The 27,452-nt window shown below is 43.1% G+C and overlaps 1 protein-coding gene and 1 long non-coding RNA gene across 2 annotated transcripts in view; both read left to right on the forward strand.

The window, feature by feature from the left end:
- Positions 1-385: 385 nt before the first annotated feature.
- LOC106913737 (uncharacterized) lies at positions 386-17,887 on the forward strand. The gene is made up of 9 exons (XM_088015601.1): positions 386-451; positions 7,912-7,947; positions 13,219-13,488; positions 13,562-13,807; positions 13,881-14,111; positions 14,244-14,327; positions 15,678-15,770; positions 16,257-16,322; positions 17,548-17,887. Exons 1-9 carry the CDS (start codon positions 421-423, stop codon positions 17,604-17,606), a joined length of 1,116 nt encoding a protein of 371 aa, XP_087871727.1. The 5' UTR covers positions 386-420; the 3' UTR covers positions 17,607-17,887.
- Positions 17,888-24,943: 7,056 nt separating this feature from the next.
- LOC106908036 (uncharacterized) overlaps positions 24,944-27,452 on the forward strand; it is a 3,082-nt gene continuing 573 nt past the window's right edge. The window contains exon 1 of the long non-coding RNA XR_001415720.2: positions 24,944-25,475. This is a non-coding gene — a long non-coding RNA (uncharacterized LOC106908036). The remainder of the gene's footprint in view (positions 25,476-27,452) is intronic.

A 27,452-nucleotide genomic window follows, 5' to 3' on the forward strand; every position in this document is an offset into this window, starting at 1 on the left:
AGAAACACTGAACTACAGCAAAGCAAACATCTCCCTCTGCTGGTCATTTGAGAGAATAGGACTTACATGTTGTCATTTTGTGTGATCAGATGATTGTTTACAAATGTGCAAATGTATATGCTTAACTATTTATTTCAACAAAGACTGGAAACAAAAAGAAGACAAAAATATGAGTTATTATAGAGTAAAACAGGGATTACTCTCAACCACTTTACAAAAATAACAAACAAGAAGGTATAAACGAATGATAAAAAAGAATGTATTTTGTAGTGCCATGTTTGTAATTTTTAAACTTCTGAGATAAATAATCTCTGTCCACTGAAATAAACTCCAGCTTTGTGTGTATTGAAAGGAAGAGGCGGAGTTTATGTCGGTCCTGAGACAAACATGACAGAAGAGTTCACATCATGAAGAGGAACAATGGAGGAAACGTTTCAACTGTGTCTGCTCAGTAAGTACAGAGTCAGTTCACTTGAGTTAAAGAGTTTTTGGACTGTTTATTGTCATAGTAACACATAGTAGTTATAATAGTAAACACTGTGTTATGGTACAGCAGAGATGTGGAGATGTTAGTTAGATGTTAGTTATTTTGACTGATATTCATTAGTTTTGGCTTTATCTGACATAATGGAAGCAGGACAGATCAGCCATACCCAGGTATGGTAGAGGTTACTGCATGTCTTCTGAGGCTGAATGTGAATGAAGAGAAATGGGGGACAAGGAGATGAGAGATGAGCTGCAGAGTCCAGCACTGATTGTCACTGAGCTGCAGAAATGAATTACATCTCTGCTGTTTTCCTTCTAATGTTCATCCATTAGATCAAGGGAGGAAATTTCATCTCATTATTGGGGGAGACAATAAACAGGAACATTTCTTAAGGGTAATTTTGGAGGTTCTGCAAAGTTACATTGAAATGTAACGTAAAACGTGGTTTAAAAAGTTAGACTTGAGGTAACTAAGTCCAGACATCCCAGGTTTTCAGAAAGCCAGATAGCTGTTACTCTGTGAACCAACCCTGCTTTGTTTGAGCAAATCCTTAGTTTGTCCTGTTATTTTGCTTCCAGTCTTTGTGGTTGAGCTTAGTTTAACACAAATACTTCTCAGCAAATTACCAAATATCAGTGATTGATTTAAAGCCTTCGATAAAACTTGGCACTCTTTCCTGGATTGCACTAAACCTGTATTGAAATGCTGTCAGTGATTGATGTTCTTTAGGTGCTCTCTAATTACCTAAAGCCCCAAAACTGAACCTTGAGCCAATAACTGATCAGTCTGAGTCAGGCTGCCCCAGGGCAGCTGTGGCTACTATCCAGTAGCTCACTACCATCAGCGTGTGAATGACTGTGTAATGAAGGTCTTCATTACTTGGTGGCACAACTCTTGAAATGTGTTAAATGATAAAAGAAATGCATGATGAATGAAATGAAACAGATACAAACAGATTGAAATGTTTATTTATTGTGTTTTCAGTGGCATCTCAGCTGGAACTGATCATGTCCTGTTAAAATACAACAAAGGAATAAAATAAGTATTGATTGTTAAAATGTTTGAAGGCTTTGTATGGGTGTGGCTTACCTTTCTCTTCCTCTGCAGGGTGTTCAGGCTAAAAGATTCCCCGGGGGCCTGAGCACCTTTTAAAGGTTCCGGAAGAGACCAAAGCAGATGGAAGAGGGGGAGCAGTAGAGCTATACATTTTATATATTTAATGTTGGATTTGTATTTATATGAATAAAAAATGTATTTTAGAGATGCTTAGAATGACTAGAATTTGATAATATATATTATTATGGGGATTTAGTTAGTTTGTCACACCTTGTTTGTGTGTATGTATTTTGTTTTACCCTGTTTGTAAGTGGGTTTCTGAATTGGAACAGTCTGCAACTATAAAAGGCTGCATGTTGGCCATATTGAGGTGTGTTGCTGCTGAGACCCTAAGACAATGTAAGCAGGGTTGTTTGTTGTTAAATGTTGGTGAATAAACACCCAGTGGGGTTGCACAGTTTCTCTGCCTCAAGTCTCCTACTTCCTCCAGCCGCTAAGGGCCATCCTAACAAGTGGTGTCAGAAGTGGGGTCAGAGTCACAAAGTGGAGTTGAGGATGACAAAAGACAGAGAAAAGAGGAAACAAGACCAACAGGAGGATCCTGATGATGGAGCAAAGTCATCTGCTGATCAGGTGGGCGTGGCACCCAGCAACCCTGACAAGATTGAGGAGCTTGCAGATTTGGTGAAATCCCTCATTCAGTCCCAATCAGTGAGAGACCAACAGCTGGCAAAAGAAGCTTCCCGTCAAGAGCATAGATGGAAGAGTATGCAGCACCAGTTTCACCAAATACAGCAGCAAGTGAATGATCTGACACAAGACTCTGGAGGTGACCAGCTACAGTCTAGAGCAGCACAGCCTCAAGATGACATGGATGACCCAGGAGAAGGGCCAAGTCAACTTTCTTTTGGGCCTGAGAGGGACTTCAGCATGCACAGAGAACCAAAGCTACATCCTCTACTGCCTACTGATGACATTGAACATTTTTTGACCACTTTCGAAAGAATGGCCCAAGTCTGTCGATGGCCGAAAGAGGAGTGGGCTATCCAGCTAATTCCCCTATTGACGGGCAAGGCACGAAGTGCTTATGTCTTGATGAATCTTGCAGACTCAGACGACTATGACAGAGTGAAGGCGGCCATATTGCAAAAGTATGAAATTACAGCTGAAACCTATCGTCGACGTTTCCGTTCCTTGGACATTCTTCCTGGAGAGACTCCACAAGAGCTGTATGTGCGCCTGAAAGAAATGTTTTTCAAGTGGGTTAAACCAGACAAGGCAACGGTGAAAGAAATTTCAGAGACAATGATTCTGGAACAGTTCCTGAGAATGGTTAACCCTGAACTAGAAGTGTGGCTTCGTGAACATGACCCAAAGACAGCAGAGAAAGCAGCACAATTGGCTGAGGTCTTCACGGCAGCTAGACGAGGGACAAAACACAGCGCTTTTGGCCGAGACTCCAACTTTGCCCACAAAAGTAAGTCCAATGGGGATGAACGGGGTGGTGGTCAGTTGGAGAACAGGACATTTTCTAGTGGTAGGCAACTTTCTTCTACTAAGTATAAGCCTGATTCTGTTAAGAATCCCCCTTTTCGTTCTGTCAAGCGAGACATAAGATGCTATTTATGTAATGGACTGGGCCACACTCAGTATTTCTGCCCTCTTACTAATCAGTCTAAGCCATCCCTGTTGTGCACTGTCCCCAGACCCACTACATATGCTTTTCATGATGTTGCTCGTACTGCACCTGTTCTAATTAATGGGCAGCGTGAAACAGCCTTGCTAGATACAGGAGGATTTCAGACTGTGGTTTTGTCTTCCTTAATACATAGAGAAAAGTGGTCTGAGGAGAAATGTCACATAAGCTGCATACATGGGGATAAACATGAATATCCAATGGCTGACGTATATCTCACTGTGGGAGGGCACACATTTTTTATGTCGGTAGCTCTTGCAGCAAAGCTGCCTTATGCTGTTATTCTGGGTAATGATGTCCCCATTATTGCAGATCTCATTCAGCAAGCAGAACTACATCCTCCCAAAGTACTGATGCCCACACACACAGACAACCTTCCCCCCCAGGAGGTGACTGATACTCTTTTAGCCCAAACCATAGAGTTCCCATGTAAACTAGCATCTTCAGGGCACAACATGGTCACTACAAGGGCTCAGAGTGCACAAAACGCCTTGAGAGAGTTACCATTTTTTGAGGAAGTATGGGAAATGGGACCAGTTAAACCTTATAAAACCAGGGCTGAGAGAAGGAGGGACAAGATAAGAGGTTCAGCCAGGCAAACGGCTAATACTTTTAAACCATTCCACTTTCTAGATGTTAATCTTCCAGCTAATGTGGGTGAGCTTCAGAGACAGGATCCAACTTTAAAATGTTGGTTTGATAAAGTCATAAAGGTGGATGGAAATGTACAGGGCACTGCAGGGTTTCTTGATGAAGCTACTTATGTAGTAAAACAGGGAATTTTGTATCAGTGTAAAGGGGATGTGGAGTCCTTAGCATTACCACAACAGTTCAGAGAGAGAGTAATGGATCTGGGACATACAGTTCCATGGGCTGGACATATGGGATTTCAGAAAACACTATGTAGGATTGCCAGAAGATTTGTGTGGCCAGGAATCTATACTCAAATATCACATTTCTGCAAGTCCTGTGTTAAATGTCAACTCACTTCAGGAAAAAAGATTCCTCAGGCCCATCTTCAGCCCCTACCAATTATTGGTACTCCTTTTGAGAGGATAGGGATGGATGTAGTGGGTCCCTTAGAGAGAAGCTCAGCAGGCAACAAGTACATTCTAGTTATATGCGATTATGCAACCCGGTATCCTGAAGCTTTTCCCCTGAGGTGTGTGAAAGCTAGAAATGTTGCTAACTGTCTGATACAACTGTTCTCCAGAGTAGGGATACCGAAAGAGGTTTTGACTGACTGTGGAACAAACTTCATGTCTAAGCTGTTACAACAAGTCTACCAGTTGCTAGGAGTGAAGGGAATTAAGACCACCCCCTATCATCCTCAAACGGACGGGATTGTTGAGAGATACAATCAAACTCTAAAGAACATGCTACGCAGGTTTGTTTCCACTACAGGAGCAGACTGGGACCAGTGGTTGCCCTATTTGCTGTTTGCCTACAGAGAGGTCCCACAGGCTTCATCTGGATTTTCACCATTTGAACTGCTCTATGGACGCCACGTGAGAGGACCATTAGACCTCCTGAAAGACTACTGGGAACATCCTGAAGCAGCGGAGGAAAACATTGTGGCATATGTGGTCAAGATGCGACAGAGGTTGGAGGAGATGACAGCTCTGGCACAGGAGAGCATGAAGACAGCACAACAGAACCAGAAAAGATGGTATGACCAGAAATCTAAAGAGAGGGTCCTGAAACCAGGTCAACAGGTCTTATTGCTGTTACCAACCTCAGATAACAAGCTGCTTGCCAAGTGGCATGGTCCATATGAAGTGACTCGGCAAGTGGGTAAGGTCACATATGAACTGTTTATGCCTGACAGAGTGAAAAAACATCAGACATTTCATGTGAATCTGCTGAAAGAATTCCAGGTGCGTCAGAGTCCAGTGCAGCAGCTCTTGATTTGTGATGTTCAAGATGAGGAGGTGAAGGAGAAGTTTCTGCCCTCCAACAAAACACAGATTGGTGTGGTTGATCTGTCTCATCTGTTAGCAGTCCAGCAGGAGGAGATTGCAGCTCTGCTGGATTCAGAACTCTTTTCAGAGGCTCCAGGTTTTACAGACCTGGTACAACATGACATCTGTCTCAAGAAGGATGCACCAGCTCGGCAGAAGAGCTACAGGATTCCTGAGCGGTTGGTGCCAGAGCTCAAGACAGAGATCAACTTTATGTTGGAACTTGGCATCATTGAAGTATCAACCAGTGAATGGTGCAGCCCGGTGGTTCTTGTACCTAAAAAAGATGGTTCACTGAGATTTTGTATTGACTTTCGTTATCTGAATTCTCTGTCTCAGTTTGATCCTTATCCTATGCCCAGAATAGATGACCTGTTGGAAAGAGTGGGAGGAGCAAGGTACATTACTACACTGGACTTAAGTAAAGGATATTGGCAGGTGGCACTAGCACCACAGGCCCGCAAGCTGACTGCATTCAGAACACCATTTGGTATGTATCATTTTAAAGTGATGCCATTTGGTCTACAGGGAGCGCCTGCCACTTTTCAAAGACTTATGGACCATGTTTTAAGAAATGTGTCAGACTTTTCAGCAGCCTACTTGGATGATGTGGTTGTGTTCAGTCAAACCTGGAAGGACCACATGTTCCATTTACATCAAGTGTTGGGATGCATCAGAGCAGCTGGTCTGACCATTAACCCCCAGAAATGTGCAATTGCCCAGAGAGAGGTGGCCTATCTAGGCTACATCATTGGTTTTGGCAAGATTAGACCACAGGTGGGGAAAGTGGATGCTGTTCGTACTTTCCCTGTACCCACAACAAAGAAGAAGGTGAGGAGCTTCTTGGGCCTGGTTGGATGGTACAGGAAGTTTATTCCTCAGTTTGCAGAACGTTCAGTGGTGTTAAACAACCTGACAAAGGGCAAGTCCCCAAATAAGATCCAATGGACTGAGGAATGTCACAAAGCTTTTGAAGATCTTAAAAATGCTATCTCCACAGACTCTGTTTTGCACACCCCTGATTTTGAGAAGTCTTTTACACTGCAAACGGATGCTTCGGGAGTGGGTCTTGGGGCTGTTTTGTTGCAGGAAGTGGATGGAGAGATGAAGCCGGTGGCGTTTCTGAGCCGTAAGCTTCTGGACAGAGAAACCAGATATTCAACGGTGGAGAAAGAATGTCTAGCCATGAAGTGGGCCATCGAATCATTGAGATACTACCTGCTGGGACGACATTTCTTTCTGGAGACGGATCACAGGGCCCTCCAGTGGCTGCATCGGATGAAGGATGCAAATGCACGGATTGCTGGATGGTACCTCGCTCTGCAACCATATAACTTCACTGTCCATTACAAGGCTGGAAAAACCAACACTGCAGCTGACTGTTTGTCCAGGATTCCTGAAAGTTAAGGTACTGTGAGCTTATGGAAAGGGGGGAGGAAATGTAATGAAGGTCTTCATTACTTGGTGGCACAACTCTTGAAATGTGTTAAATGATAAAAGAAATGCATGATGAATGAAATGAAACAGATACAAACAGATTGAAATGTTTATTTATTGTGTTTTCAGTGGCATCTCAGCTGGAACTGATCATGTCCTGTTAAAATACAACAAAGGAATAAAATAAGTATTGATTGTTAAAATGTTTGAAGGCTTTGTATGGGTGTGGCTTACCTTTCTCTTCCTCTGCAGGGTGTTCAGGCTAAAAGATTCCCCGGGGGCCTGAGCACCTTTTAAAGGTTCCGGAAGAGACCAAAGCAGATGGAAGAGGGGGAGCAGTAGAGCTATACATTTTATATATTTAATGTTGGATTTGTATTTATATGAATAAAAAAGGTATTTTAGAGATGCTTAGAATGACTAGAATTTGATAATATATATTATTATGGGGATTTAGTTAGTTTGTCACACCTTGTTTGTGTGTATGTATTTTGTTTTACCCTGTTTGTAAGTGGGTTTCTGAATTGGAACAGTCTGCAACTATAAAAGGCTGCATGTTGGCCATATTGAGGTGTGTTGCTGCTGAGACCCTAAGACAATGTAAGCAGGGTTGTTTGTTGTTAAATGTTGGTGAATAAACACCCAGTGGGGTTGCACAGTTTCTCTGCCTCAAGTCTCCTACTTCCTCCAGCCGCTAAGGGCCATCCTAACAGACTGAATGCAGTGTGAAGTGCTGTGGGGTCCTCTGGACGTGATAAAACGTTATACAAGAACAGGCCATTTAACATGTAACTTTTCTTTGAACTCATCAATCAATCATCAATAAACTCAACCGTAGCTGTTCCTCTGGTCTACTCATGTCTGATCATCTCAATCTTTGCTACTCTGAATGATAATTTTGGGATTTCCATCTCGGTCATCTGATGTCTGACGTTCCATAAACTTTCCCCAACACATCACTGATCTTCATCCCTCCCACCGTCTCGGTGGATGAGAACATTACAGACATTATCCACCTCCAGAGCAAACCTCAGGTCCTCCTCTACCTGCTGTCAATGCAGATGACAAAATCACCTGCAAACATGAAGATTTACTGAGATCAGTCAGCAGATCCTACTGCAATTCTACCCATTCTATGAACCTACTTCTATCCCAGACTGCTCACTTCACCACTCACTCATTTCTCACTACAGACAAATTTCAGATGAGGATCATTTTGATGAATGTGGAGAAATATTTAATGTCATAAACTATTTCTTTTTATGTCTTTAAAGCTCTGAATTTGCTGCTGTGGGTCACAACAAACCAAGGTCAGTATTAATATTAAACTCTGGAATTGCCAAAGTTTGTACCATGTTTACCATAATATCCAGACTTTGTTAGCTAAAAAAATAAAGACATCAAGTAAACTAGTGGATCACGTTTTAGCAACCAAACCGTTCAAAGAGCTTTACATAATAAAAACACAAAAATACAAATTTATAAAACGCATCATCTCAATTGTTTTGAGAAACCAGTAAAAAAAACTACATTTTGATGAGTGTTATCATCAAAATCATCAGAATGTTTATCAGTGTTTCATTTATTATTGTTCAATAGCAGTTGGGCTTAGAGTTGTCTAGGTTCAAAGTCTCTCAGTGTTTCAGCTGTTTTTCAGTTTTCATGAAGTTTGCTGCAGATATGTGGTGCATAGAAGCTGAATGCTGCTTTTCCATGTTTGGTTCTGGTTCTGGATTCAGAGCAGAACCAGAACCAGAACCAGAACCTGAGAGGTCTGAAGTTGATCCAGCAGCAGCAGATCTTCAATCTGTTCAGTGATTTATAAACTACCAGCGATTTAAAGTCTCTCAGTCAAGGAGTGAAGAACCGGGTGATATAGAACTGGGTGATGTAGAACTAGGTGATATAGAACTGGGTGATGTAGAACTAGGTGATATAGAACTGGGTGATGTAGAACCGGGTGATGAAGAACCGGGTGATATAGAACTGGGTGATGTAGAACCGGGTGATGAAGAACCGGGTGATGCAGAACCGGGTGATGTAGAACTGGGAGATATAGAACTGGGTGATGAAGAACCGGGTGATGAAGAACCGGGTGATGTAGAACTGGGTGATATAGAACCGGGTGATGAAGAACCGGGTGATGTAGAACCGGGTGATGTAGAACCGGGTGATGAAGAACCGGGTGATGCAGAACCGGGTGATGTAGAACTGGGAGATATAGAACTGGGTGATGAAGAACCGGGTGATGAAGAACCGGGTGATGAAGAACCGGGTGATGAAGAACCGGGTGATGAAGAACTGGGAGATATAGAACTGGCTGATATAGAACCGGGTGATGAAGAACTGGGAGATATAGAACTGGCTGATATAGAACCGGGTGATGAAGAACTGGGAGATATAGAACTGGCTGATATAGAACCGGGTGATGAAGAATCGGGTGATGAAGAACCGGGTGATGAAGAACCGGGTGATGAAGAACCGGGTGACGAAGAACCGGGTGATGTAGAACCGGGTGATGAAGAACCGGGTGATGTAGAACCGGGTGATGAAGAACCGGGTGATATAGAACCGGGTGATGAAGAACCGGGTGATATAGAACTGGGTGATGAAGAACCGGGTGATGAAGAACCGGGTGATGAAGAACCGGGTGATGAAGAACCGGGTGATATAGAACCGGGTGATGAAGAACCGGGTGATATAGAACCGGGTGATATAGAACCGGGTGATGTAGAACTGGGAGATATAGAACTGGGTGATGAAGAACCGGGTGATATAGAACCGGGTGATGAAGAACCGGGTGATATAGAACCGGGTGATGAAGAACCGGGTGATGAAGAACCGGGTGATGAAGAACCGGGTGATATAGAACCGGGTGATGAAGAACCGGGTGATGAAGAACCGGGTGATGAAGAACCGGGTGATGTAGAACTGGGAGATATAGAACCGGGTGATATAGTACCGGGTGATATAGAACCGGGTGATGAAGAACCGGGTGATATAGAACCGGGTGATATAGAACCGGGTGATATAGAACCGGGTGATGAAGAACCGGGTGATATAGAACCGGGTGATGAAGAACCGGGTGATATAGAACCGGGTGATGAAGAACCGGGTGATGAAGAACCGGGTGATATAGAACCGGGTGATGAAGAACCGGGTGATATAGAACCGGGTGATATAGAACCGGGTGATGAAGAACCGGGTGATATAGAACCGGGTGATGAAGAACCGGGTGATATAGAACCGGGTGATGTAGAACTGGGAGATATAGAACCGGGTGATGAAGAACCGGGTGATGAAGAACCGGGTGATGAAGAACCGGGTGATGTAGAACCGGGTGATGAAGAACCGGGTGATGAAGAACCGGGTGATATAGAACCGGGTGATGTAGAACCGGGTGATGTAGAACCGGGTGATGTAGAACTGGGAGATATAGAACCGGGTGATGAAGAACCGGGTGATGAAGAACCGGGTGATGAAGAACCGGGTGATGTAGAACCGGGTGATGAAGAACCGGGTGATGAAGAACCGGGTGATGAAGAACCGGGTGATATAGAACCGGGTGATGAAGAACCGGGTGATGTAGAACCGGGTGATGAAGAACCGGGTGATATAGAACCGGGTGATGTAGAACCGGGTGATGAAGAACCGGGTGATGAAGAACCGGGTGATGAAGAACCGGGTGATATAGAACCGGGTGATGTAGAACTGGGAGATATAGAACCGGGTGATGAAGAACCGGGTGATGAAGAACCGGGTGATGAAGAACCGGGTGATGTAGAACCGGGTGATGAAGAACCGGGTGATGAAGAACCGGGTGATGAAGAACCGGGTGATATAGAACCGGGTGATGTAGAACCGGGTGATGTAGAACTGGGAGATATAGAACCGGGTGATGAAGAACCGGGTGATGAAGAACCGGGTGATGAAGAACCGGGTGATGTAGAACCGGGTGATGAAGAACCGGGTGATGAAGAACCGGGTGATGTAGAACTGGGAGATATAGAACCGGGTGATGTAGAACCGGGTGATGTAGAACTGGGAGATATAGAACCGGGTGATGAAGAACCGGGTGATGTAGAACCGGGTGATGAAGAACCGGGTGATGTAGAACCGGGTGATGAAGAACCGGGTGATGAAGAACCGGGTGATGAAGAACCGGGTGATGAAGAACCGGGTGATATAGAACCGGGTGATGAAGAACCGGGTGATGTAGAACCGGGTGATGAAGAACCGGGTGATATAGAACCGGGTGATATAGAACCGGGTGATGTAGAACCGGGTGATGAAGAACCGGGTGATGAAGAACCGGGTGATGAAGAACCGGGTGATGTAGAACCGGGTGATGTTTTTTGTTGCTTTAGGTTAAAAATTGTTGTAGCACAACTTAACTGGCAAAACAAATAGTTTAGTAGACGTCTTTATATTTTCCTCAGGAAATCTTAATCTAAGCAGGGTTTTTTTATTTAAAAGCCCAATTTAAATATTTTTAGACATAAATACAGTTAAAGCACAAAAATGCAGACCATGCTAAACTGGAAGTAAAGAAAATAAAAACTTTGTGAAATTATTTCCCTTCACAATGAGTATATAATATTATTAGATATTAAGTTATTAAGCAGCATTAAGTTAAAAGTCACAATTCAACATGAATGAACTTAAAAATAATGTTTAGACATTTTGTTTCTTGTTAAATCAACTTCATGAACTTTAGTTTCTGAGTTAATTTCTGAGTTTCTGAGTTATGCCAGGGTGTGCTGTCATAAAACTATTTTCTTGTTGATTTAAATAACATTTTCAAGGCAGCAGGTGGATTTTGATTTTCTAGCTAAACCACCTTCAGGTGTTTTGGGATTTACAACTGGATCAAAACACTTCACTTAGACATTTTAAATATTAATAAATTTACTTTAACTATTCAACTTCTACAGTCTTAGAGAAAATGTTAAGAGAAAGAGAATCAAAGTTGAACCAGAAAATAAGCTCTTATTGACAATCTGCAATATTTAGATTGAGACTTGCTGAACACACTGCTAACTACCAAAAGAGGTGAACTCCCAGGGTTTTTTTTCTTTTTAATTTTTGTTTGTTTTGCTTTGTTTTTCAGTCATATAGCAGGGTGTGGTTGGCATAATTAACAGAAAGCTACACACACACATATGTGTGTGTGTATATATATATATATATATATATATATATATATATATATATACACACACACATATGTGTGTGTGTGTATATATATATATATATATATATATATATATATATATATATATATATATACCTGGGAATACCACAAGCAAATGGCAACCTCGATGAGGTCACAAGGAAAGGAGCCACAGTCAAATACCTCCAACGAATAAGGCAAGTCCTGAGAAGCCAGCTCAATGGCAAGAACAAGATCCGTGCAATAAACAGCTATGCCTTACCAGTAATCAGATACCCTGCCGGAATAATTAGCTGGCCAATGGAAGAGATGAAGTCTACGGATGTTAAGACTCGGAAGCTACTAACCATGCATGGAGGGTTCCACCCCAAATCCAGCACCCTGAGACTGTACACAAGCCGTAAGGAAGGAGGCAGAGGACTAGTGAGTGTGAGAGCCACTGTCCAGGTTGAAACATCCAAGATCCATAAATACATCAAGGACAAAGCCTCAACGGACGATGTGCTCAACGAATGTCTCAGGCAATGGGGAACAGAGGACGAGGTGCTGGAGGAACCATCATGGGAAGACAAGCCCCTACATGGGATGTACCACCGACAAATAACTGAAGTGGCTGATATCAGGAAATCCTACCAATGGCTGGAGAAAGCTGGACTCAAGGACAGCACGGAGGCCCTCATCCTGGCCGCCCAGGAACAGGCCCTAAACACCAGAGCAATAGAAGCTCAGATCTACCACACCAGACAAGACCCAAGGTGTAGGTTGTGCAAGGAGGCCTCTGAGACAGTCCAGCACATAACAGCAGGGTGCAAGATGCTGGCAGGGAAAGCGTACATGGAACGACATAACCAAGTGGCGGGCATAGTGTACAGGAACATCTGTGCAGAATATGGACTGGAAGCCCCGAGGTCAAAGTGGGGGACACCCCCAAAGGTGGTGGAGAATGACCGAGCTAAGATCCTGTGGGACTTCCAGATCCAGACAGACAAGATGGTAATGGAGAACCAACCGGACATTGTGGTGGTGGATAAAGAACAGAGGAAAGCCGTTGTGGTGGATGTAGCAATACCAAGTGACCACAATATCAGGAAAAAGGAGAAACTGGAGAAATACCAGGGCCTCAGAGAGGAACTGGAGAAGGCCTGGAAGGTGAAGACCACAGTGGTGCCTGTGGTCATCGGGGCCCTCGGGGCAGTCACCCCCAAACTGGAGCAGTGGCTCAAACAGATCCCAGGAACAACATCAGACATCTCAGTCCAGAAATGTGCAGTTCTAGGCACAGCCAAGATACTGCGCAGAACCCTCAAGCTCCCAGGCCTCTGGTAGAGGACCCGAGCTCAGAGGATGAAAGAGACCACCCACGGAGGGTGAGAGGGGAATTTTTTATATTTTTTTTTTTTTCTCCCAGTTCGTCTGACTGTGGATCCCAGCAGATCTCAGTTCTTTGAAGAAGAATCAGTGACTCTGATCTGTGAGGATGGAAACATCTCTGATGGAGGAACTGTGAGGAGAAACACAACCAGAGGAACCAGGAAGCGATGTGGAGATGGATGGGGGAGACCAGCTGGTTCCTCCTGCAGGCTGACCTTCCTCCTCCCATCAGACTCTGGCCTGTACTGGTGTGAGTCCATGTCTGGATCCTCCAGCAGCAGCAGCAGCATCCAGCTCTCTGTCTCTGGTAAGATCAGACTGTGGAGTTAGTGTTGCTGTGTGGAAATGGATGAAATGCTGTAGTTTGTCTCTGTGTTGAGGTGGATCAGTGATCCTGCAGAGTCCTGTCCTCCCTGTGATGGAGGGAGATGACGTCACTCTGAGCTGCAGAGCAAAGAGTCCAGCCCACAACCTCCCAGCTGCTTTCTATAAAGATGGCTCCTTCATTGGTGATGGACCATCAGGTCACATGACCCTCCTCCATGTCTCCAGCTCTGATGAAGGCCTCTATAAGTGCAGCATCAGCGGTCAGGGAGAGTCTCCATCCAGCAGGATCTCTGTGGAAGGTCAGCAGCTTCTCTGTTTGCTTCAACCTTCATCAGGAGACAAGAAATAAATTATTACTTTGATTCATTTCAGGGAGAATCACCTCCACTCCTCCATCATTCTCCAGTCCTTCATCCTCTACTCCACTGACCATAACCTCCATTCCTTCCTCCATCTCTCCTCCTCCTTCCTCCATCTCTCCTCCTCCTGGTTCATCTTTTCCCACCTCCACAGTCGTTGCTCCCATTTTTATCTCTCTGGTTTTGCTCTCATTAATTCTTCTGGTTCTTCTGGTGAGACGATGTTTCTGCAGGAAACCTGAAGGTGAGTCTTGAATTTCAACATCATTTTAGACTTAAAATTTGATGCATTTATTTGTTGCTTGTTCAGAAACTTCAGACTGATTTAATGAAAGTTTCTCTAATGAGCTTTGATGTTTGTTCTGTTGTATTTCAGATGAAGACAAACATGAAAATGAAGTCACATACAGTGATCTGAAAACCTTCAGTAATCAGCAGCAGCCAATCAGAAGCAGCAGAGGTAATTCATCACATCCTTGGCTGGACAAAGTCAAACATGTTTTCCATTTTCTGCTGCATAGTAAAGATCTTTATCAAAAATATAAAAAATAAATGTCTTACAAAGATCAATGTTCTAATTCTCTATAAAGAATGTTTTTATTTAGTCTTTGCTTCATTTAACTAATCAGAAATCAATCAGAAGCATCTTGATTCTCTTCTATAACCCTGAATCAGCTGAACTTATTTATTTTATCATTTATTCTTTACCATCAGATTATATTAACTCACCAAAACTGTTTTCTCTGCATATTAACTTTTGTTGTGCAATTCTTTACTTCACTTTTTACAGCTAATAGTTCAAATCTTTTCAGCTGCTGGTATTTTACTGTATATTAGGGACTTTTTAAAAATATATATTTATAATAAAGGGTTAACCCATCAGTTAGATGGTTTTGGTAGCTGCTCACTGTTCCTCTGAGTGTTTCTGCAGCCTGTGGTTATTAATGCTAACATGCTAACAGCTTGCAGGCTAACAGCTAACAGGCTAACAGCTAACATGCTAACAGCTAACACACTAACAGCTCTGTGGTCGTCCAGCTTCCTGTTATTGAAGGAAACATGCAGGTCAAACTGGAGCTGCTCATAATTCACTGCTGGACTTTAATTTAAAAAGTTAACTGTGATATTGTCTCTGTGTTTCCTACATTTTTGATCAGAGTGAATTTATTTTGAAGATGCTTTAAAACAGTAAATGTTGTGAACAAATAATGACATTTTAATGCAAAGCTGGCATTTTAATCAACTTTCAATGAAACTTTTAGAGCAACTTTGCATTAAAATGTCATTATTTACTGAATTTACTTCATGTCATAAATATTTCTTTATGAATCATGACTGATGTTATGTCTGATGTATGATGGTGTCAGTCTGCACACCTGTCAAAAAAAAGATCAGAAATGTATTAAATATATTTGGCAGGTTGTCGACATGTTTAACAACCTGCTCAAACATTTTGAATGTTAGGACTCAGATGATGAACTTATGATTAAATGAGTTGAAGCTATTTAACAGACACATATAATACATTTTAATCAACATGATGAAAGCAAATGAAAATATAAAACCCAGACATTTATCAGTCGGTCTGAAGGTGTCAGAGTGAACAGACTCTGGGTTTATTTGAGCCTCATTTATTTAGCAGCTCTGTGTCTGTTTATCACAAACATTCATATATTTACATGTCTGACATTAACAGCAGCAAAATAAAATAACTGTTAAAATGTGAGTTTTTTCATTTCTCTGAAATAACTCAGCCCAGTTCTTTGTGTTCTCACATAACCACTTATTATTATTTCTACATGTTTTCCAGATCCAGCTCTGGTTTACTCTGCAGTGAGAACTGGAGACGTCGAGTACGGACAGATAAACATCAGAGAGACTGGAGACCAGCAGAGGAGCAGAGGTAGAGACCATAATACTATATTAGTTATTTATTCTTCTCCCTACAGTTCATTATGTTAGATTAATGTTCTTTATAGCATTTTAACAGTAACTTTTTAGCTCCTCTCTAACGATGCTGGACTCTTCAACCACCAAACTTCCTGTTTCCAGTGAAGTTTGTCAAGCAGCAAACATCCTGAGTTCACCACAGGAAACATCTGATGGTTTTACGAATAAAACTTTCATTGGTCCAAACTGAGCGGCTCGGTGCGGTTCTGAAGGTGTTGCTGTGTTTCTGTGAACTGACTCAACGCTCAGTTCGTGTGTTTTAGAGGAAATGAGCAGCTCTGTGGTCTGATTCACACGTTTATAGATTCATGTGGTGGACAGAAGCAACAGAACCATTAAAAACATTTCTACCATGAAACATGTTGATCTGAACGTCTATAATAAAAGGTATTAATCTGAACGCTAACAGAACCTCTAACACCTGTAATCTGCTGTTCAGAGATGGATCCGGGTCCAGTTTACTCTGCAGTGAGGACAGCAGACATCAGACCCAACAGAACCAGAGGTACCGACTCCTCCACTAAACTTTACTGGTTTTAACCTGCAGACTGGAAACTACATGTCTGATGAACTGAGGAAGAGGAGGAGCAGATCTTCATCCCATGTCACTTCCTGCTCAAACGTTTTTACTTCAGGAAAAACTCTGGAGGAAAACAGACAGAAAATCAGGATCTGAATTTAGAGAAACTATTAAATCTGGGAAACGTTTAAAGTTTCTGCTGCCAAATCTTCATATTTCAGCCTTCAGTCCATCAGTGATCACTAAATATAATCAGTTAATTTATCAGCAAAATGAACTGATGCTCTTTAAGGTTCAGGAAAACTGTCAGCATGATAGAAGAGAAACTAAAATGTTTATCAAGGATCATTGGAGACAGTAAAATGTGAAACATCCTGATTTTCTTCCTGTCACTTTATACCAGGAGATAAATAAACCATACAGACATAAAAACATCTAACAGTAAAAACTAGAACTGACCCGAGAACTGAGCCCTGAGGTTCTCCATCTGTAACCATGGAGGGAGAAAAGGATCAATAATTTAAATCTATAAATCTGATCAGATCTAAACCAGCTCAGTGAGGCTTCATGGATCCATACAGCTTCTTATTGACTATCTGAGGGAAACTGATCAGATCTGACAGAAGATGCTAATCAACATGAATCACCATAAATATATCTCCTTGTTTATTAGTCTAGTCTTTCTCTGGCAGGATGATGGACTCAAATAATCTTAAATCCTTCCAGGATTAAATCTAATCTCATTAAAATGATTTGTGATGATATTCCAGATTAGCATCGTCTCACCACTCACCTCAGACTGCAGCTCATTAGAAAAACACACATGCTGGTTTTAACAAGGAGCTCCTGGTGATGATGATGATGATGATGGTGATGATGATGATGATGATGATGATGATGATGATGATGATGATGATGATGATGATGATGATGATGATGATGATGATGATTAGAACATGGCTGCAGATTCTTTATCAAACAATGTTTTTTACATTTCAATTCTGTTTTGAGTTTTTATTGTTTTTATCTCGTTTAAAGATCTGCTAACCATCAACCAGCATCAAAACTTTTCATATCACGTTATTTAGTATTAGAACCTGGAGATAATTTTTTCCATTAGTATTTTATAATTGTAACATTAATAAAAGAATATTGTGAATATATTCATAAGGAACCAGTCGGTATGAATCTGTTCTATTTTTGTTTTCAGAACCAGAACCAGAACCAGACGTGGTTTATTCTGCAGTCAGACCAACTGATGGACGATAACAGATCCATGAACATCACGTCTGTTTACACTCAGTTATTTTTATAAGAGATTGATATAAAACTTATTTTAACTTTATAGTAAATTCATAAACAGCTAAGAGATAAAAACCATTTCCATTTGATTTGACATGTTTTATTTTCTTATGATCCTTTAATATCATTACTGAAACATTGAGCTTCTGTTTCCATCATCAGTGTCATTATTATTGATATTTATTCATAAAATCTGCCTCATTGCTGTTATATTTGCTTTAAGGTTAAATAAAGTTTGTTCCAGTCGATGTTTTGTGGTTCTGTTTGATGATCAGATGGAAAATGAGACGTTCTGATGTGGATGTGGTGAACCGCCGAGAAAAACAAGAACAAACAAACCACCGCAGAACAAAGAGGCTGGAAGAGAACGGCTCAGTTTGAAGAGGTTTAAACCTTTAATCTGGTTTAAACCTTAATCTGGTTTAAAACCTTTAATCTGGTTTAAAACTTTAATCTGGTTTAAAACTTTAATCTGGTTTAAAACCTTTAACCTGGTGATGAAACCAGTGAAGGATTATTTCTATAATATGTCAAAGCAGGTTGGCTCTTTCCTGATTTCCTCCCTGTTTCTGAGTTATAAACTCCTGGAAGAATTCAGGTTATTGAATTAAAACTGAAAACAAGTGAAACTCAGTGAATCCAGATGTGAAACTGATTCAATGAGAACAAAGAGTCTGAACTCAACAGGAAGGAAATCGGAGCAGAACCAGAACCAGCAGCAGAATGTCCCTCTGAAACTAAAACTCAGATGTTTAACTCACTTCTGACACCTACAGGACAGAAAACACATTACAGCAACTCACACTGTTGGCATGACAACACTCATGTTTACACTGAGATGCCTTTTTATGAATGTTTAAACCAGTGTTTCTCCACCTGGTCCTCAGGTCTCCTGTCCTCCATGTTTCAGGTGTTTCCCTTCTCCCACCTGAACTGCATCTGTGGGTGATTAACAGGATCTGCAGCTCCTGATGTTCATGCAATCATCTGAATCAGCTGTTCTGGAACAGAGGCTCATCTAGAACATGCAGAGCAGGGGGGCTGAGGACCAGGGAGGAGGAACAAAACGCTGGGAGAGTCTAATGACAAATTAAAGATTTATTATCAAACAACACCAATTATTCAATCAATCAACTTTATTAGTTTCATATTTCAGCAACAGGACAGTTTAAAGTGATTCACATCATAAAAACAAAAATAAAGTTATAAAAAGAAAAGTTATTCACTTTATGAATTATATGAATTGAGCTTCATTAATGCATCACAGGATTAAAACTGATGAGAAATGAAAATATTTATTTTTTTTACTAAAACTCATAATATCAGATAATTAAATAAAGTTTCTAAACATACAGAAATCACATAGCAGGAGTTTGTTTTTCTGTCTACAGACCAGTAATTAATGTGAGATTAATCCTGAATTTATCAGGATTTATACTGAATTCATAAACAAACAGCTAAGAGATAAACATTTAATAAACATTTAATAAACATTTAATAAACATTTAATAAACATTTAATAAACATTTAATAAACATTTATCCTGAATATGAGATAAACGTCCAACACTCGAGTCCCAAACCTCAAGTCCAAGTCAAATCTGAACTTTTTGTTTCTGCAAGTAAAATGTGACATTAGCATTAGCATTAGCTGCTATCAGGACAGGCAGCAAAATGATACCCCACAATAAACTTTAACTATACACCTGCTACATGGAGGATAAAGCAGCAGGTCAGAAATCAGAGCAGGATTATTAAACACTGAACAGATTAGGAGAATAATTAAAGGAAAATAATAAAAACACTGAATCATCAGGAAACAGGAGGACACTGCGGACCCCTAGTGGTAGAAACAGGTCATAGCCCGGGTCAGACTGGATCAGACTGGATCAGACTGGGTCAGACTGGGTCAGACTGGATCAGACTGGGTCAGACTGGGTCAGACTGGGTCAGACTGGATCAGACTGGGTTCAATGGTTTCAGTCATCAGGTCAGATTCTGCACTGAACGTTGTGACAAAACCTGAAAATGAACAAAATGACTGAAAACTAATGTGAGGCTCTGCACCATCCATAAATAATTAATGGAGGATAACCATCATTATGGTTTTATTCATAAAACCATAATGATGGTTTTATTTAAATACTGAAACATCTTCAGGAAGAAGGATAAAAATAATAGAAAAGATAAAGGAGGACATTCAGTTCTTTGTGATTCTTCACCTTTTCTGTGTTTTAATCAACATAAACCTGCCAGGTGTATGAATAATTACCTGTATGTATTTGATCCAGCTTTTGTTTTTATAGTAAACTGATAATTATGACGAGATTCTGTGGTGTTATAACTAACTTTTTATCTGTGTTCACAAAATGTATTCGTGTCAATCTGAACATGATAACGTAACTCTGGTAATATGAATGTTTTCCAGCAGGGGGCAGCATCTGGTTCAGAATGGGAATATTGGAAACTAAATTACAGAAATATAAAATGTTCCAATAATCCAGAACCAGTTAATGCAGACTAAAATATCTAAATATTTTTCAGATTATTATTTTCTCTCCATCTCCACAGATCATTTATCTGTTCATGTCGTCCTGCTTCCCTCTGAGATCTTCCTCTCTGATTATCTGAAGATCTGAGATCCAGAGCCTCAACTTTATCAAATTTAACAAATCATGTTTAAAGTTATTAATCAGATTTGAGGATCTAAGTAATGTTTTTACTCTGATCAGAAATTTAGCTGAAGAGAAAAGTCACTTTAATTTCCAAATCCTCCATTTAAGTGGTGAATTAATTATATTCATATTTATATGAACCTTTGATGAGACAGTGTGATTGTAATGTCAGTTTTGTGCCACCAGGGGGCGACTCAGGACAGGAAGCAGAAAGTGATTATTTCCTGTGTTCAGGTTAGAAATGTGTCAGGTAGATCTGCAGCATCACTCAGACTGAATTAAAGAGACCTGATTAATAAAAATACTAATTTTATAATATGTTTAATTAAAAGGTGTCTAAAATAGCACAAAGAAATTATTTAATAAAAATATTAAAGTTCAAACAACAGACTGAGACTTTGTTGTTTCTGTTGTGTTTAATAAAAAACAAGTTTATTATTAATTTAAACATTTTCTCAGAACAGAATCGGTTTGCAGCTTCTCTTCTATTGCATCATCAGGAAGTTTACGTCTCCATGGCAACTGTTTCAGGTGAGCAGCACCTGACCTGATCAGAAATCTCCTGCTGAAAACCCCAAAGCGGCATGAAGCGACACAGCTGCGCCCTCTGGTGGTTAACAGGAGGAGTAACAACTCAACTGCTGCTGATGATCCATTTATTGATCTGTTTCCAGGCTGCACAGTGGTGAAGTGGGTAGAGCTGCTGCCTTGCAAAAACATCAAATGTCATAAAAAACATCATTACACATCAAATATGTTGGTCAATTTGTAATTTACAATCTTTCAAAATCAGTTCTTTTTAGTGTAGATTTAAAGGCACTCAGTGTTTCAGCCGTTTTACAATTTTCTGTAAGTTTGTTCCAGATTTGTGGTGCCTAGAAGCTGAATGCTGAATCCCTCCTGGTTCTAGTCAGATCTCCAGCTGCAGCTTCTGGTCTGTCAGTCTGACCTGCTGCAGGAATCAAAGTTTCTCTGGGAAGAACAAGAAAAGCTTCAACATAAAGTTTCCTTTTCTGATCTCTTGGTTCTGATCCGTTAGAGCAACACAGGTTTGGTTTATTCAGATGAGAAAAGTGATCAATTCAGTAAGGAGTCTAGTTCTAGTTTCATATATCAGTGAGTCAGCACTTTTATTCTTACTCAAAACGTGCAAAGCATCAGGTCTGGTAATTTTCCATCAGCAGGAACTGAGTCTGTGTGTGAACAGGGTGAAGCTGCTGCTTTTCACATCACAGCTGTGACTTTCATAATCAGAAAAATTAAGCTGTAAATTATCCAAAGCTGGAAAAGGCAAAAATAGCAAAGATATATTCACATGAATTTCAGTTGAGCTTTTAAGACAATATATATGTAAATCTGTTACTGTGCAGGATTAAATGATGAAATCTAACCAAACTCCAGCGTCGCTGAGGGATTTTCCTATGATATGTTTTCTCCCACAAGCTAAAACTCTTGGTTAACGTGTCACATTTAGGAATCTCTCATTTCTCCACCTGTTCATGTGAATCTTCAGTGTTTATATCTGACAACAGAGAATCTATTGATGCAGCTTCTTTACTACAGTTTTGTCAAGATCCGTGTTTTTGTGTGTTTATATTTGAGTTTTCTGTGTTCAGTCCCGTTTCCCTGTGAGTCTCTGTCCTGTCCTCCCCGTTGATTGCTCCCCAGGTGTGTCTCATTCCCTTAATTACCCCGTGTGTATTTTTACCCAGCTGTTGTCTGTGTTCCTCGTCGGGTCCTTGTCTAAGTTTGTCTCACGTCTAGTCGCCTCCAGTAGAACTGTTAAGTCCTGGATAGCGTAGCTCCCCGTCGTATGTCGTCGTTTGTCTATGTCTGATGTTGTTTCACTCGCCAGTAGAACTGCTAAGTCCTGGTTTGAGTTTGTTCCCCGTATAGTCCTGTTTGACAGTTGCTACCGGTATTTAGCTGCATGCTTGTTCCTGCCGTGCTGCCTGCCTTGGACTGTTTGAGCATCATCATTAAATATATTCATCATCTTCACTATAACCTGGGTCTCAGCGTCTCTCCTCACCGCAACCACACCACCTCACGACAGAAGGACCCGACCACAGAACCGGTGAGGAACGCTTCCATCATGGACCCAGTAAGCTGGAACGCCCTCACGGAACCGGATTACCTCCACCTCATGCATCAGTTCAAGAACCAACCGGCCATATTGGAAATAGTTTTTGAACTCTACGATTCATTCATTCAAGAGAAACATACCTCATTTATTCCGTCTCCAGCCACCTCCGTCTGCCCGTCTCCAGCCACCTCCGTCTGCCCGTCTCCAGCCACCTCCGTCTGCCCGTCTCCAGCCACCTCCGTCTGCCCGTCTCCAGCCACCTCCGTCTGCCCGTCTCCAGCCACCTCCGTCTGCCCGTCTCCAGTCGCCACAGTCCCCGTGGTGCTGGGGTTTCAGGCAGCCAGGCTGGCGCCTGGGCGACAAGCGGCAAGGTTGGTGGCATGGCCTGCTCCAGAGCCCCCCGAGCTTCCCGAGCTCCCCGAGTCTGCTGCCGGAGCGCAGCCGCCCGAGCTCCCCGAGTCTGCTGCCGGAGCGCAGCCGCCCGAGCTCCCCGAGTCTGCTGCCGGAGCGCAGCCGCCCGAGCTCCCCGAGTCTGCTGCCGGAGCGCAGCCGCCCGAGCTCCCCGAGTCTGCTGCCGGAGCGCAGCCGCCCGAGCTCCCCGAGTCTGCTGCCGGAGCGCAGCCGCCCGAGCTCCCCGAGTCTGCTGCCGGAGCGCAGCCGCCCGAGCTCCCCGAGTCTGCTGCCGGAGCGCAGCCGCCCGAGCTCCCCGAGTCTGCTGCCGGAGCGCAGCCGCCCGAGCTCCCCGAGTCTGCTGCCGGAGCGCAGCCTTCGCCCGAGCTCCCCGAGTCTGCTGCCGGAGCGCAGCCTTCCCCCGAGCCAGAGCTCCCCGAGCCTGCTGCCGGAGCGCAGCCTTCCCCCGAGCCAGAGCTCCCCGAGCCTGCTGCCGGAGCGCAGCCTTTCCCCGAGCCAGAGCTCCCCGAGTTTCCTGAGTCTGCTCCGCCCGAGTTTCCTGAGTCTGCTCCGCCCGAGTTTCCTGAGTCTGCTCCGCCCGAGTTTCCTGAGTCTGCTCCGCCCGAGTTTCCTGAGTCTGCTCCGCCCGAGTTTCCTGAGTCTGCTCCGCCCGAGTTTCCTGAGTCTGCTCCGCCCGAGTTTCCTGAGTCTGCTCCGCCCGAGTTTCCTGAGTCTGCTCCGCCCGAGTTTCCTGAGTCTGCTCCGCCCGAGTTTCCTGAGTCTGCTCCGCCCGAGTTTCCTGAGTCTGCTCCGCCCGAGTTTCCAGCCGGCCTTCCTGCCGGCCCGCCGGATCCGCCTCCACGTCTCGGCCTTCTGCGCCGGAGACGCCGCCCGCCGGATCCGCCTCCACGTCTCGGCTTTCTGCGCCGGCGGAAGAGACCGCCGGACCCGCCTCCACGTCTCTGGTTCCTGCGCCGGCGACGCCCGCCGGACCCGCCTCCGGGATTCCGGTTTCTGCGCCGGCGACGCCCGCCGGATTCGCTCCTCCGCCCACCTGTTGGGTTGTTTTTTGTGTTGGACAGTTTCTGGACTCTGGCCCCTTCCGTCGCCCCTCCGCCCACCCCGTTGGGTTGTTTTTTGTTGGACTGTTTTTTCTATGGACTCTTGCCCTCCTTCCGTCGCCCCTCCACCCACCCTGTTGGGTTGTTTTGTGTTTTTGGACTTTTCTGTTTTTGTGGGCGTCTGGTATCCGCCCTTGAGGGGGGGGTACTGTCAAGATCCGTGTTTTTGTGTGTTTATATTTGAGTTTTCTGTGTTCAGTCCCGTTTCCCTGTGAGTCTCTGTCCTGTCCTCCCCGTTGATTGCTCCCCAGGTGTGTCTCATTCCCTTAATTACCCCGTGTGTATTTTTACCCAGCTGTTGTCTGTGTTCCTCGTCGGGTCCTTGTCTAAGTTTGTCTCACGTCTAGTCGCCTCCAGTAGAACTGTTAAGTCCTGGATAGCGTAGCTCCCCGTCGTATGTCGTCGTTTGTCTATGTCTGATGTTGTTTCACTCGCCAGTAGAACTGCTAAGTCCTGGTTTGAGTTTGTTCCCCGTATAGTCCTGTTTGACAGTTGCTACCGGTATTTAGCTGCATGCTTGTTCCTGCCGTGCTGCCTGCCTTGGACTGTTTGAGCATCATCATTAAATATATTCATCATCTTCACTATAACCTGGGTCTCAGCGTCTCTCCTCACCGCAACCACACCACCTCACGACAAGTTTCATGTTTCAGTGGATCCCTGTGGGGTTAAGGATCAACCGTAAAGGATAAAGGATTAACAGCAACATCTGGTTTATTAGCTCATCATAGAGATAAAATGTTCCTGATCATTTCTCAGTCATATTTTCACCATATTGTTCCTACATTTATAAATATCAGAGTCCAAACTAAATATTTCTTAAAAATTAAATATTTAGCTACATGTTGACCATCGATGTTTAAGGATTCGTCTTTATTCATTTGTAAAGTAAAATTATATGAAAAATGCAACTAAAGAGTGAATCAAACATAACAGATGATCTGACTGTTGTGTCGCACATCAACGTCACATTCTGCTGACTCAGCACATTTCTCATCCATACATCACATCTGTGGAAGTTTTTATGCTTTAGTATATTTCAAACATTTTAAGTATACAAGGTATTTGTTGGGTTCCTGCATATTGTCAGGGTTGCTGTTTCTCCGTCCTTCCTTCAGGGGGCGCCTGGCAGTCATTCTGGAGGGCGTGGACCAGCTGATAACTACATGATGTCATTGGAGGAGCATGAGAGGAGGAGGCAGCCGACACACCAGTGCCAGAGTGTTTTGCCAGTTTTGGTCTTACAGGCCACCTGAATTTCCCAGTGGTCGCTCTTCGTGAACTCCTAGTGATTTTGTTTTTTGTGCCTCCACAGGACTTCTCCTTGTAGAAGCTGTGAAATCTTTTGTGGAGATCCAGCGCAGACCCTCTCCTCCTGTATCCCACCTTGAGATCAAACCTCCACGCTGGCTGCCCTCCTCTCTCCTGCCTTTAAGAAACCCGATCAGACCTGATCCGCCCTCCACTGCTGCCCCGCCGCCTTAAGCTTAGGAGCAACACCCGACCTCAAGTTATCCTCCCAGGAACCATCAGACTCCCCTCAGTCCAGATCATCTCAGCCAAAAGTAAGAACATTCAGTTTTTCCCTGCAGTTTCCCATTTCCTCCAGTCATTGAACTCACCACTCCGGACCAGTTTTCCTCCTCCTCTGTGTTACTCTTTGCAATAAAACATCATTTTACTGATTTCTCTTGTTCCGTGTTCTTGCATCAGACGATTAAAACCCGACATGACAGTATTAAGTTTACTAAATAAGTTTACTAAAAGTATGCTTGTACCAATGTTGACATAACTTTAAATTTAAATAAACTGTTTATTACAACAGTATTAGAACAACATGCAAAGACTGGAACTGTTGGGCTGGGAATGAGTTGAATGGATGAGAAAGAGATGAAGATGCAGCGTAAAGTGAAGGTAGAGGGAGAGAAGGGCTTATACAGAGATGGACAGGATGTACCAGGTGACTGAGGACCAACATGGACCTCTGACAGACGCAAAACGTGATTAGAAGATGGAAGGAGTACTTTGAAAAGTTGATGAATGAAGAAAACAAAGAGGAGAAGAAACTGGACCTGTGGATCAGGAAGTAGCAAAGATTAGTGAGGATGAAACCAGGAAAGCATTGAAAAGGATGAAGAGTGGAAAAGCAGTTGGTCCAGATGACATACTGGAGGTCTGGACGTGTCCAGGAGAGTTTTTGACGAGGCTGTTAATGAGATCCTAGAGACTCAGGGGAAGCCTGAGGAATGGAGGAGAAGTGAGCTGGTACCAGTTTTACCAAGAACAAGAGAGATGAACTAAACTGTGACACTCCAGAGGAATAAAGCTGATGAGGCATTCAGTGACGTTATGGGAAACAGTTGTTGAATCCAGACTGAGGTCAAAGGTCATCTGTGAGCAGCAGGTCGGTTTCATGCCTACAAATGAACCACAGATGCAACCATTGCAGATGTTGATAGAAAGTCCAGAGAATGTCAGAGGAGCTGCATCGTGTTTTTGTAGATCTAGAGAAGAGGAGCTGTGGTTCTGCATGAGGAAGTCTGGAGAAACAGAGAAACATGTTGGCGTGGTGAAGGACATGAACGGCTGTCAGACTGTGGTGAGGTGTGCTGCAGGAGGGACAGAGGAGGGAAGTGGATCAGCTCTGAGCCCTCTGGTTTCTCATGTTTATGTAGTTTTATTCATTTTGTTACTGATTTAAGTTCTTTAGAGATTTCACTTTGGTTAACTGAGCAGTGGGAAAATGAGACCAACAGATTCTGTTCTAGATCACTGATAGCCCATCAGCTGCATCAGCATTTCTCCTGACATGTTGCATCAGGTCCTGTGTTTGCCATTGGCGGTTCATCACCTCTGTTCTTCCTCATGTGGCTCTGCTGAATCTCAAATTTTATTTCTGTGCAACGTCTCTGATCCGGTTCAACCTGCTGAACATTTAATATCCGATGGTTCAGTTTGTCACAGCAGCTACATCATTATTTACCCGAATTATAACCAAAATAGGAAGAAATGATTCCATTTATTTATCATCTGCCCTTTAAATATGAACTTATACCTGGAACTCCACCGTCTGATCAGCTGCAGACGCCAAGAATCCACAGCAAAACATCTGGAGACCAACATGATGTCAGTCTGACACCAGAGGAGAAAGTTCCTGTTACACCTGAAGGACTCACACACACACACACACACACACACACACACACACACACACCTACACACACACACACACACACACACACACACACACCACACACACACACACACACACACACACACACACACACACACACACACACACACACACACACCACACACACACACACACACACACCTACACACACACACACACACACACACACACCACACACACACACACACACACACACACACACACACACACACACACACACACACCTACACACACACACACACACACCTACACACACACACACACACACACACACACCACACACACACACACACACACACACACACACACCTACACACACACACACACACACACCTACACACACACACAC

The sequence above is a fragment of the Poecilia mexicana genome, unplaced genomic scaffold, assembly GCF_051168715.1.
Source record: "Poecilia mexicana isolate PSO_F unplaced genomic scaffold, ASM5116871v1 scaffold_18, whole genome shotgun sequence".
In the NCBI taxonomy this organism is placed as follows: domain Eukaryota; kingdom Metazoa; phylum Chordata; class Actinopteri; order Cyprinodontiformes; family Poeciliidae; genus Poecilia; species Poecilia mexicana.